Genomic DNA, 13646 nt, shown 5'->3' with positions numbered 1-13646 from the left:
GCACTGTGCCTTGAGGCAGGCGTACTGTTAGCCTCACCGAGTAACTTTTTTACTGGGTTTTATGGTTAATCTGCTGCCTAAACACGTTATAGAACTACATTTTATACATTATCCAGATTATGGCAAGGCAGCATATAATCAGAGTGTTTGAAAGCATTTTATCTGTGATATATAGAGGGACAGCGACACACTATTGGCATCGCATACAGTTTGTGAGGATTACACGATCCACCGAGAGGCACAGCAAAGTTCTGCCTCATCGTGCATCTCCTCCATGTATTTGAACGGGACATACGGAAATTCTGCTATTCTTTATTGAAAAAAAAATCCTTCAACATCGGATTAGAACGGCAAAAGGGCCTACAACACACAGCAGCCGACAAATATTAACATTTATTATATTTTATGGTTAACTTATTTTTTCTTTTTGAAGATTGACACGGGAGGCTCTGCCTCACCTGCCTCACCTGACCGCACGTCACTGTTGTTTAGCACCGTTTAAAAAACACATAATAGGTATTGACTTAATGACTTAAAAGCTGATTAATGGATCAAAAAAGTTAATGAACAACAATTTTGATAATTGTAGCATTTATCAAGAATTATATGCTAAACATTCACTACAGATTGCAGCTTCTCAGATGTGAGAATTTGCTGCTGTTACCCATTTGATGTCATTGTAAATGAAATATTTTTCTTTTGGGCTGTGGATTGGAAAGAACAGAACTTTACCAGAGATGATTGTGTATATAGCTGAAAAGATAGAAACAGAAGACTATCACTAGCAACAGATAGCAAATGTAACCTTTGTGTCACCTAATGGAATTTTCAGCATCCAGATCTTTTGATTCCTTTGATTTCACTCTGAACTTCTTCAACAGCACAACCACAGGGGAGCAAATCAGTAGCTGAAAGAAAAGGCAAATCACACTGTTGCCCGAGCAGCTTTTGATTACCTGTGTGTTTGTGTGTGTGCAAGTGAAGGAGAGAGAGAGTGAAAGCAAATCAAACTGGAGATAGAGTGGGGAAGAGAATTCACAGATTCTTATTGATTATCTTTATTTTGTTTTGATTATTATTTTTGTACTGTTTTTCATCAGACCCAGAAAATTAGAAAGGGAAAGAAGGGAAAATATTTTGCATGTCTTCACAGAATTGATCTGTTTGTCTTCCTTTTATTGTAACAGAACTCAGTAGAGGTGTTCAGGGAGCTGTGTGGGATGTCGGCTGTGGCTAACCTCATGCAGTGTGTACTGGCTCTGAGTTCCAGAGTGTCAGGACCAGATGAGATGCCTATACTACTGTTTGATCTCCGGGACCACTACCCCACCCTGGAGCCTCAGGGCCCCCTGCCCGATGTCCTTCGCCGGGTTGTCTCCACCTATGAAATGGTTAGGAAGGAAGAGAGTTGACAGTCAATATGCATCTTGTTTTTCGCCACATGGCACATAACTCTGAAATTCATCAGAAGGAAGGAAAGGCCAAACAAAAGCAACAAAGATGACAAATCAGCCATCCACCCCCCATTTCCTCGCTTTACCTAACAATAAACATCCACTTCCAGACAAAGCCTAAAGCTTCCTTTTGAGTAAATATGTTGTCAAGCACAAAGTGAGCTTGCATTGTTATGTAGCGGACAGTGCCCCCTTTAGTTCCTGTCTATACCTTGGCTTGAATCCACTCAAATAAACTGCAGAATTTCACTGACCAGGAGAAAGTTATTTAAACCTTAGAAGTCTTGGAATATTTTTGGCTATTTTGGCTGATTTTTAATAGTTTTGAGTTTACCTTTATGTACCACATGAAAATATGTGTAATATGCCAGTGTTTGGTATAGTTTTCTTCAGCACAACCTCATTTTTTTTGGCCCGACAGTTATTTATACATTTTGACATGCAACATCAACTTGTCTGATCATCAACTCCTGGGGGTAACAGACTTAATTTATGTAATGTTTAAAAATAAAGGCCGCTGTCGAGGAAAACTCCCCTTGGGAACAAACACAAAGACAGAAAAAAGAGGTGAAATGGGTCATTTAGTCCATTAGTCGTATTTGTTTGAGTGGGGTCAGGTTGCTTAGCTTGCTGCAAGGATGAAATGTCTTTTTTTGTATTTCACTTGCAAAAATTTTCTTAAGGTCTCTATCATTCAGCCTCCTCCTTTCTTTCACTCCTTCATCTCTTTCCAGCGCTTCAACCAAACTGGAGGTTTGGTTGTTTCACTTTTTACTTATAGTCCATTAGTCGTATTTGTTTGAGTGGGGTCAGGTTGCTTAGCTTGCTGCAAGGATGAAATGTCTTTTTTTGTATTTCACTTGCAAAAATTTTCTTAAGGTCTCTATCATTCAGCCTCCTCCTTTCTTTCACTCCTTCATCTCTTTCACTTCTCAGGTCCTTCCATTTTTTTTTCCCCTTTGGGCCTTTTTGGATAGTGACTGTCCAATATGAATGGTCTCCATAAAGCATTGGTCCTGCACTCATTGGGGGGGTAGCCTGTCTCGTCATGTTAAAGTGTTGCTGTCACCATCTATGTGGCTGCTGCACTGCTTTTTAATTTATATTTGCTCAAAGGGCATTTCTTCAAGTTTCATATTAGATATTCCGGATAAGTTTCTGTGGCGGGACAGTCAATATGAATTGCCAATTTATTGATACTATCTGGAGTGTATGAGTGATGTCTGCAAGTGTCTGTGCTTATGTGAGTGAAGGAGGGAGACACTGAGGTTTGTAACCAGAAACAGGCTATGTAGTGAAGTGGAGATGGATGTTTCTAGTCTCATTAAGTTATGATTAAGGTTTTGTTGTATAAACTGTGACACCTTAATTTAACTATGGTTATTTGTCACTGTTATACACAAGCAAGTGCATAGACTTTTTACAGTGTATTTGTGCATTAGTGTGTAAGTAAAAGCATGTCAGTGTGTTGGTGTGCGACTCTGTGTGTGTATTTAGCCACTTCCGTTTGCAGCCAAGCAGATTAGAGCTGAAACAGCTCACCCTGGTGCTGAATACTATTAGCATAGATTTGAATGTCATTCGGCTAAATAGATTCCACACCTCAGTTCTGATGCCTGGTGGGGGAGGCAGAACAACAGAGACAGGAAATGGGGATGAGTGTGTGTGTTGTTAAATCTGGTCAAAATACTGTAGCTAGTGTTGTTAATCCTTTATTTATTAAGATGCATGTTTTTACCCCACAGTGGTCCCATGTCAGCAGGGTTAGTGAGAGGAGGTGCGGATTTAATCAGACAGAAGCTGCTCATTTCATTCCTGTGTGTGTGTGTGTGCATGTTTAATGCTGTCATTATTTTAAGAGAGCTGTCACTTCAGTCTCTGTAGGTGCCTTCATGTGCATGAATGTATATGCATGGGTGTGCCTACTGTGCATTTTGTGGTAAATCTGCACACAGTGTGAACTCTAATTGACCCACATGTGCAAAACATCACAATAGTCTTTTATTTAATTGTAAATGTCTATCTCCTGTGTGGATAACACCAAACTTTTCTTACTCTTTATTTTGTAGCACATAGTGTTCTTTTACAGCCAACAATAAAACAGTGCACAGTATTTGTGCTTAATGGTGTGTTTCATACATGAAAAGAAACACATGGTAAATGAGATAAGGGTCTATGGTGCATTACAATTCTGTGTGTGTGTGTGTGTGTGTGTGTGTGTGTGTGTGTGTGTGTGTTTTATGCTAATAGATGTTTCCTTGTCTGCAGATGGTCCAGGCAAGCAGAGCAGTGATCGAGCTCTCAGATGGAATCTACGACAGGATTCTACATATACAGACAATGGGTGTGTAAATGAGTGTGTGTGTGTGCTGGTGTGCTTGGGTGTATAAAGTATGCTATGCTGCTAGCAGAGCGTGTGTTATAATGTGTGTAATGAGTTTGAAGTCAGGCTATGCACGTTCCTAGTCCACTCATGACAACTCCTACACAGCCTCTTTAAAAGTGCTGTTAACCACGTTGCAGTGACTGCTTTTGTCATTAACTTTCCTTTCCTTTCTTCTCATTCCATACCCTTTCCTTTATTTACATTTGTTTTTCTTTCCCTTTATGCCCTGTCCTCTCTTCTTACATCATTTTCCCCTCCTCTCCTCTCCTTCCTTTTCTTTTGCTTTCCTTTACTCTTCTCTCCTTTCATTGCATCTTATTTGCTTACATTATTTTTCCTTTCTTTTTACCTCTCTTTTCTCTCCTAACCTCTTTCCTTTCCTTCTCACTTCTTGTATCATTTTTTTAATTTCCTTTCCTTTCATTTCCTTTTTTTTTGTTTGCTCCTAACCTCTTACCTTCCCTTTTGTTCCCTTTCCTTTCATTCTTTTTCAATACCTTTTTTCCTTTTCTTTATACTGTCTTCTATCCATCTTCCTCAGACATCTGCCTAATAACCAGTGTTACACTAGAAGAGATGTTTTACTGGCCTGATTCATCTGTATGTTTTGGATCAAGGGGTTTAAATTGGTGCAGCTTCTGATGTCTCTCTTCCTTCAGTCTCTTAAGCAAAGGGCATGATCTCTCACCTGCTGATATCATTTCCATGATCTTTAGCAGAGGTTTGTTTACTTCAGCCAGGCCCTGTTGTTGCAGCAATACAACCACCCCCCCCCACACACACCTACACACATTCAGTAATCAGCTGTCACCCAGGAGACAGTATGATTGATGCTTGGTGCAGAAAAGAAACACATTCACATTATATAGGCTACTGTAGTGATTCTCTGTGCTGACTTTGAAGCTGATGGTTCAGTTGGGGCCACTCTGAAGAAAGAGAGTGTATTGTGATTAATCTTGTTTGTAGACTGTTTAAGTCTGCTCCCAGATGACACATTTGATCCTCCACTAAACTTCATTCAAGGTTTTTTGGGGCCAAAACTTTGCTCGCTGATCAAATAAGCTGTGATATATTCAACTGCAGCTATGACTTCTGCACAGGGCAACCACTACTGCGACACCAGATATACCCCGTCATGGATGTTTTATTTCGCATGTGATCACATGTAGTACAATTAGAAAAATAAAATGAGATTTTAAGGCATGATATTTCAGTCCTGTGTTGCCCTGGTGCCAGTACATTCATCTGATAAAGAGCTGCTGCAGAGCCCATGGCCTGATCTTGTGAACAAAGCTCTTCCTGTAGAGTAAAGATGGCAATCTCATCTCTCCGTCTGGAAACAGAGGGTGGGCAGGGAGGAAAGCATAAACAGGTCACTCAGAGGTAGCCATGGGATGGATGGTGACAGAGATGGATGTCTGGAAGTTACATCAGAGCAGAGAGATGAAACAGAGAGGGAGAAGATGAGTGGCAGAGATGGATAGCTAGAGGAGACGCTGAGAGGAAGAAAGATCACCAAGTGAGAAGAGAGAGTGAAATCACATTGTTATCATGATGTCCTGGCGTGTTAATGGGCTGGTTTTCCGAAATTACAAAAACACTTTTTGCATTTAGTTGTACATAACCATACAGATAGTGCTGGCTTTATTTGGTCAGATATTTTTGTCCTTTTTAAATGTAAAAATGTTTTAAAAACGAATGCAACACCAAGCCAAAAAGCAGCGTTTTCTTTCTGTTTCTGGTTGAAAGTCTCAGGTCTGTTTTGCCTCCAACTGCACACAGTGCACTGTGGTTGAATGTGGTAAGACGTGTGCACTGTTGCACTTGTAACCACACCCAGCAGTTTTGGCATGGTGTACTGCAGTACAGATCAGATTTTCACAGGGTGTGAAGTTAAAAGGATTTCAACAACACATATGGTCTTTCCTGGAAACAAAGTCCCCATCACTCACAACGTCACTGTGGCTAATTCACCAAAGACACTGTTAGCAGTTTGCTTGTGGACTTGGGATTTCAAGCAGAAAACACATCCAGTGAAAACTGATCACAATTAGTCTGTGCATTGTTCAGAGTAACAGGGATACTTTTTTGGACAGAGAAGCTGCTGTTGAATGTTTCAGTGCTGTGTTCACAATCAGTAAAATTCCATACACCTCACCTTAGAGACAGATATGTTAAATCCAATCTTCAGGATGACCACTACAGGTTAACTGATAGAACCCCAGTAATAATGCACTTCTGAGGGAGACTGATATAGACATTTCAGAGTTAAAAAAAAATCTGATCACAATATACTGAACAATATCTTTTTTTAAAATAGACACAATATTGAAACATTTTTGATAAGTATCCCTAAATAACAGGGGTGCAATACCAACAGGAAGCACAGACTCAGTGAATGGTTGGGTAAGAAAATGACATTAGTTCTATTAAATGGTCTCACACCCACTAGATCATGACCAAACTGTACACCTATGGGTGATGTGCCCTCCACCACCATCATCAACATGCCAAACCAAGTAATATCTTTTGGGGAAATGCTGTTTGTTCTTCCAGTACAGTTTGGAGACTTGTAGACCAAGGAGCACTGAAGCTGCTGTGGTAGCCTGTAGAGGTTCAACCTCATGAAGACATGTTATTCTTTCTTTTAATTTGTCGCCCATCTATCTGAATGTTGTTTTTTTTTCTAATTTGAGTGAACTAACATGTTGAGAACTGTATTTGAGCAGCAGCTGTTCCACCAAGGCCCTGCCCCCTATAATGCTAACACTTGCATCAGAATATATACATCTGAAAGGTTATGAGATACTCATAGCCTAGTTGTTTCTTCCTAACATAAAACTAGAAATCATATTTGTCAGTGTACCCTTTGTCATCACAGTTGCTCAGAGTTCAGATAGAGGACAGGAGGTGACAATGATGTGCTTCTTGTTACCTCCTGATTTGCTGGCCCTGGAGGTTACTTTGGCCTCTAGGTCAGACCCCTGCTTCTCTGTGTGTTCATGTGTGTATCCTGTCCCGGTATTTGCTCAAAAATAATGTTCCATCCATTGGTTTTGCTGACTTTCACAGAAAAATACACACATATACACACACTACATTGGCACGTAGGTTTCGAGTTGCCTAGCAACCATGCAGTAAAGGTTATTATTCAGGCAACTTCTGTAGGTGTGTGTGTGAGTATAGAGCAGTGACAACATATGTGTGCACAGGTGTGTGTCCGTGTTTGCAGACATTTAGTGACAGAAAGGGAAAATGTGTGAGGAACTGGTCAATTATACTTGCATCCCATCTATTTACTCTTTCCTCAGTGTATGTGTATGTGTGTGTGTGTGTGGTCTACAACTTGGCGTGCTTAATGTCTGGCCTCTCGTTGATGGCTCACAGTGTTGTGTGCCCCATGTTAACCCACTTCCGAGTTTCCATGGTAACAGTGGGACAGTGGCCCAGGGTGGCTCGAGGAAGCTAGACACACTACACAACTCTTTGAGCACACTCTTAACTAGCCAGTGGCCTGACTTCTATGATGCATGTCTCTCTTTCTCTCTGTCTTTCATGTCTCTCTCAGATTTCTTTATCCACTTTACATAATTTTTCATCACTCTTTTAGTTTTTTACTTCATCTCTCTCTGTGATATCTGCAGCTTACTACATGGTTAAAATGACATCATTAACTCATTGATTAAGGGTCATGTTCTGCCCCACTTGTTTTCTAGTGTGCAGTTTGCAAATGCCCAGTCCTGGCATCAGTTTTTATTTTAGTAAGGAGAGGTTAATTCGAAACATATAACAATACATACTTCTGTTACCCCAGTTTGCTGGCTAGACCTCATAGATGTAGCTTCTACATTAAGTGTGGATCTGTAAAGATAGAGAAGATGGGACAGGATCTCCTGGTGGGTCAGAGTAAAGCCTGCAGGTGGGTCAGAGAAATCCTGACCAATCAGCTGGAGTGACACAGGCAGAAGGATTTTTATGGTGACATCAGAATTTGTGAACATAGGAATTTGGACAGCGTGGGAAACCACAAGAGACAGAGAAGAGTAGGAAGAAATTGCAGCAATTTTTTAATAAATAATAAAGCAAAATATCTTTCTTACTGAACTTTAGCTGAAGTTTCAAATAATCAGTGTGTGATATGTACTGCGCAAGAGCCACATATTGAATCTCACACACCTACTCTCAATAGCCAGAGAGAGACGAGCCCTTTTCCTAAATACTGGAACGCACGCACACACTGCAGTGATGCATTTTGACATTCAGAATGATACAAGCCATAATGAATACAAAAGTGAGTCACTTGAATTTTTTGTGGTTTACTGATCTCACACACACACAAGTAACAGCATGAAGCCTGCACGATACAGGCAAATCCATTTGACTGTTTTCACAACCAAGGTTAAATAGAACTTGTCTAGTTACATTTGTCCTCATTTTTCAGTGCACATAGAACACAGGGCTACGCAAATGCAAGATTGAGTGATTGACTTTCTTTGGGTCATTAGAGCTTTTTGTTATAGTGTAACATGTGGTGGTTTGTCAAATCATGTAGTGTGGAGGTGGCAGTGGTGCGGTGGGTAGAGCAGTTGTTTCCCAGTCAGAAGGTTCAAGGTTTGAATCTCGGTGCCTCCAGTCCATGTGTTGAAGTGTCCTTGGGCAAGACACTGAACCCTCCCGTTGCCCCCGATGGTTAGAGCCATCGGTTGAGTTGGCGCCCCAGATGGCTGCCTCGGTTCTGTACCAGAAACAAATTCCTTGTGTGTAACATACTTGGCCAAATAAAGGTGGTTGGAGGGCTTCAAGACCTGAAAAGAAAGGAGTGGTTCATGCACAGCTTTAAGTGATGAGTACACTGAAATCACAATCCTCCCTATGTCCCTAGTTAATTATAGCCACAGTACTCTCTTGATAATGCTTCAGCATGCACTGTTGTTAAGTGACTAAAGTTAAATTATATGTGATCACATCCAGGAAATACAGCAAGCTAAATTAACACATGGTGATATAAAATGTATATTAGTCTGTGGGGAATGAGAGGCTACAGCTAAAGGTCACTGCGTCAGTGGAACAATGTCCTGGAACACTTAAAAATAAACCTTGCTGTGCCAACAAAATGGTTTATTAAAGATGTTTCATTTTCATCAGATGTGAATTTACACCCTAAGTAATAACAAGATGAGTTGACAGCCATGCTGGGGCTCTGTGAGGCTGGACATGGGCACAACCGTGCTTTGACCAAAATGCTAACAGTCTTTGAATGACTACTATGATACCAACCTAATGTAACACAGGCATAATGTTTACCAGGTTACTGCCATGTTATCTTAGCATGGTAGCATCGGCACTTACTGTAACACAAAGTACAGTTGAGGCCGAAATGTAGTTTTTTAGGTATTTGGTCTAGACCAAAGCGTTATACTGACTTAGGCTACATATAGCTAGCATAGTCTTTAATCAGTACAAATGTAGTGCTTTCTATTTTGGATGGTATTCTCACTTAAGCACAGTTACATCTATAAGGGAAACATGAATGCTTTTATTATCTATTCAGTCAAGTTGACCAGTTATCCAGTTTCCAAAAAGTCAGTGCATTCCCTCACAGCTTGGTCTTCTAATTCTTTTTATATAGCACAAGGTGCCATCCTCTAAGTTTCTGTGCTTATTTTTGGCTCTAGCCATGGAATTTCACGAGAAACTGCAGAACCTGGCAGCGAAGGAGGGGCTGAAAGGTCGCAAGGTCAGTCGTGCACTGGAGAGTTTCAGCTGGAACATCACCATCCTTAAGGTTAGTGGCGCACACTGTTTTGTAGTAGATCAACAAAATATGTTTTGGTCACTAGCTAGTTGCTCATAATTTTTCTCTCTTTCAACCCCCCTCCCTCCACTTCTACATCGCTCCCCTACTCTCCAGGGCCAGGCTGACCTGCTGAAGCATGCCAAGGCTGAAGTTCAGGAGAACATGAAGCAGGTCCATGATGCTGCTCTGACTGGGAACCTCACCAAGGAGAGTCTAGGAGTGAGAAGGGTCCGCTCTCAAACACGACGAGGCCAGGATGACAAAAACAGCACGAGTTCTAGAGGACCCTCAGCATAGCAAGCAAACAACATGTCCAAATCAACACTGTAGCTGCTGTAACAAGCCCTACTCGTGTCATTAATGTGTTCCAGTGTATTAGACTGCCACAGTGGGAGGCTCTGAAGGAGTATAAGAGCAAGTAACCTGTACTTAAAAACAATTACCAGAAGAGTTGATGAACGTAAAGGTTTTTTGAAATGCAGCCATTGTGAACCTACCTGTTGCTGAACACTTGAAAGCTGCAGATGTACTATATTATTGCACTGTATTAAACTGTAAATATACCACAAGCTAATTACCCACTTGTTATGTGCAATGCTTTAGAAGTTTGATCATGAAGACAAAGGAAAAATGTGTTGTTTTCCTAGTACAGTCTGGGATGAGTCAAACCTCAGCCAAAAAAAAGTTCAAAACCTTTTGAAAATGTTTGAAAACCCACCACTTCCATATGTTACTGGCTTGTTCTTCACTAAACTGCTATCTAGCAATATCAAATAAGAAAGGTCTTTAATCATTCTATCTTGCTCTTCATTCATCTTAAATCTACTTTGTCTTGCTACAAAATCCTCATCTTCAGCCTCTAAATATTGTCTTACATACAATAATTTCTATTTTTATATTTTTCCTGAAGCCCTTGTGCTATTTAAACTGCCATAACGATCAGCTCCACAACTATAAATGTCTGCCTCTAGGGAACAAATACTGTTTTGTTGAAAGTGCTTAATTTGTGTGCAAAACACTGTACAGTATTTTATTATGTAATTATTATTTTGCTGAAAGAATATTTTACATAAGTTATTTATGCTAAATCAAAACATTCCAGATATATGTTATCGATGCAGTAGGTGACAGTTGACTTTTTCGGTTTACGATTACCTTAAGAATCAGGATGGAAATAAACTAGCTTAAATGACTGGAAGAGCTTTGATGTGCATTCATTCATACTGACCTGACACAAACTCAGAGATGATAGCAATGACAGTCTATGAGAAACAGACCTATGGCGCTGTACTGTACAATGGATAAAAGCTTCTAATCAGCTTCAAATATAACTCGGCATTGGGGCTGACAGATCATGATTGAAGTCAGTCTTGACTAACACTAGTAAGTATTTCACCAGTATTTTTAATGCACATTTTATCCTATAGTTAATCTTTAGAGCTACATGTGTTTTAGCATTTGAGAAAAACTGCATTAATTGCAAATTAATGTTTTGTAATTTTTTATTCTTCTATATTACCTTTGTACTTTTATTTAAGTAACATTTTGAATGCAGGATTTCTACAGAGTATTTTTTTACACTGTTGTATTGCTACTTTTATTTAAGTAAAGAATCTGAGTGCTTCTTCCATCACTGGCTCTAAATGTATCTTATAGGGACCCTGAGGTAGCTGTGATTACTGAGAGAAGTCCAGTGGTCTCCAGTGAGCGCCTCCTTCACTTTAGCTTTCTTTGCTTTATACGAGTTGTGTATCTTGGTTAGAGTGTTGGTTCTCAAAGGCAATTCATATGTGCAGTCTTAGAATGTGATGCAAATTATTTTGAACAGATCCTCATCAACCACAATGTAGCCATTGCTATTCAAAGTTTGTGGCTTGTAGAGTTGTCCAGGTGTTTTTGTTTCAAACTATCCAGTGTGGTCTGCGTGTGGCGAGGGGGGAGAAGGGCTCTTTGCATTAGCTGTGTGCTTGGCCAGCAAGTGAAATTTGAGACTCAACATACTCCAGTAGTAACTCGGTTCACATTGACGGTAAATACAAATAACTTTGGACTTTTCAAGAGAACTATCTGGTAAAATTTGTGGTGTTAACTTGCTATTATCACGTTAACTTTGACAGCCCTAGTAATTTCAAAATGACAAATATCTGAAGAGCTGGGCAGAGCTTGGCGTAGTGTAGCAAACACATAGAGCATAATGGAGCAGGGAGAGGGAGTGCCGGGCGGAGCAGAGTGTTATGCTAGTGCTTCCTTAAATTACTTACTGTAGCTTTAACTTTGAGAAAATCTCACCCTGTGGCCATTTGGAGCATATCACATGACCTTCCACACCACATGCAGTTTGCCTATTTGTCATGGAATTGTGGATGTTTACTGTAAATTTCCTGTTTAATCTGGGTAGTCTTGAGTTTTCACTGTGCTAGCACGAGGGTGACAATGATTTGACAACTATTGGATGGATTGTCATGAAGTATGAAACTGTATGAACATTCATCTTCACTCCAGAGTTCATTTTTTATCACTTCAGTGATTTTCATCATCACATCAACAACCCTCCCCCTCAATGCCAGGGCTTCATATTCATGTTAGTGAAAAGAAAAAATCTTGAGCTCTCTAACCATTCACAGATTTTCAGTTTCAGTAAGTTTTATTACATTCTCTTTTATTCAAATTTTTTGTGCTGTCAATCAATTAAAATATTTAATTGCAATTAATCACAAGATTGTCCGTAGTTAAGTAGTCTTGAGTTTTCACTGTGCTAGCACGAGGGTGACAATGATTTGACAACTATTGGATGGATTGTCATGAAGTATGAAACTGTATGAACATTCATCTTCACTCCAGAGTTCATTTTTTATCACTTCAGTGATTTTCATCATCACATCAACAACCCTCCCCCTCAATGCCAGGGCTTCATATTCATGTTAGTGAAAAGAAAAAATCTTGAGCATCAGCTGATGAAGACCATGTGATATGATAAATGTACCTTACTGAGATCCAACAGGGTGCTTTCTCAAATGCTATTTCCAAGGTCAAGACATGAACCTAAATATAACATTTTCTTTGACGGTGGTATGTACAGTAATATACTGTACAGTATAACTGTAGACAAACTCTGGAGGCTGGATACTTTTACAAACACAAAAGTTTATATCAGTGTTAAAAAAAGCATTAAAAACAAGCACAACATTCCTCAGACAGACACAGTAACTTCAGTGCATAGCAAGAGTGATGTAGTTTTATTGGACAAGAGTTGATTATGCTGAATGGGTAGCTAGGGAGACATTCTCTACGTGTGCTGCTTTATATAGTTTCCACAGGACACACAACTCAGTCGTAAGGTGAGAAATGAAAAATGTCAATTTACTGCATTAAAATGTCTACACTAGAATCTGCACAGTTTGCTGAAGATTCCAAACAAGCACAAGGTTTATATCAGTGTTAAAAAAAGCATTAAAAACAAGCACAACATTCCTCAGACAGACACAGTAACTTCAGTGCATAGCAAGAGTGATGTAGTTTTATTGGACAAGAGTTGATTATGCTGAATGGGTAGCTAGGGAGACATTCTCTACGTGTGCTGCTTTATATAGTTTCCACAGGACACACAACTCAGTCGTAAGGTGAGAAATGAAAAATGTCAATTTACTGCATTAAAATGTCTACACTGGAATCAATTTTAAAAATAAAATGAAAAAAAAAAAGGACTTATTCCATAATATCATTTTTATCCAGGAAAATAAAAGGTCTCTAATGGTTAAAATAATTTTCTTTAAAAAAAAAAAAAAAAACTAACAAAGACTAAGATCACAGAGTCAGGTTTAGTTTGGCTGAGAGAAGGTTAATGGTCAGAGGCACTGGTTTAGGAGGGGGAGGAAGCTGCCATTCACAACTGACAGGAGGGCATCATACTTTCCTTTGAGCATCAGAGAAGAGAGCTTCCTCAGTAAGGACACAGACAGACATAACACAGGTAGAGGTATGGCCACATTTCCACACTCAGAAGAAACGG

The 13646-nt window shown here is 39.7% G+C and overlaps 1 protein-coding gene across 1 annotated transcript in view; it reads left to right on the top strand.

Annotated features, from left to right (window-relative positions):
* Positions 1–11033, top strand: part of LOC109968113 (inactive phospholipase C-like protein 2) — a 37156-nt gene extending 26123 nt beyond the window's left edge. The window contains exons 11-12 of the mRNA XM_020614153.1: positions 9516–9625; positions 9752–11033. Coding sequence (XP_020469809.1) covers positions 9516–9625; positions 9752–9934 — 293 coding nt within the window. The 3' untranslated portion in view covers positions 9935–11033. The remainder of the gene's footprint in view (positions 1–9515; positions 9626–9751) is intronic.
* The last annotated feature ends 2613 nt before the right edge of the window (positions 11034–13646 follow it).

This window comes from Monopterus albus, unplaced genomic scaffold (genome assembly GCF_001952655.1).
Source record: "Monopterus albus unplaced genomic scaffold, M_albus_1.0 scaffold143.1, whole genome shotgun sequence".
NCBI lineage: Eukaryota > Metazoa > Chordata > Actinopteri > Synbranchiformes > Synbranchidae > Monopterus > Monopterus albus.
This window is presented reverse-complemented; position numbering and strand designations above follow the sequence as displayed.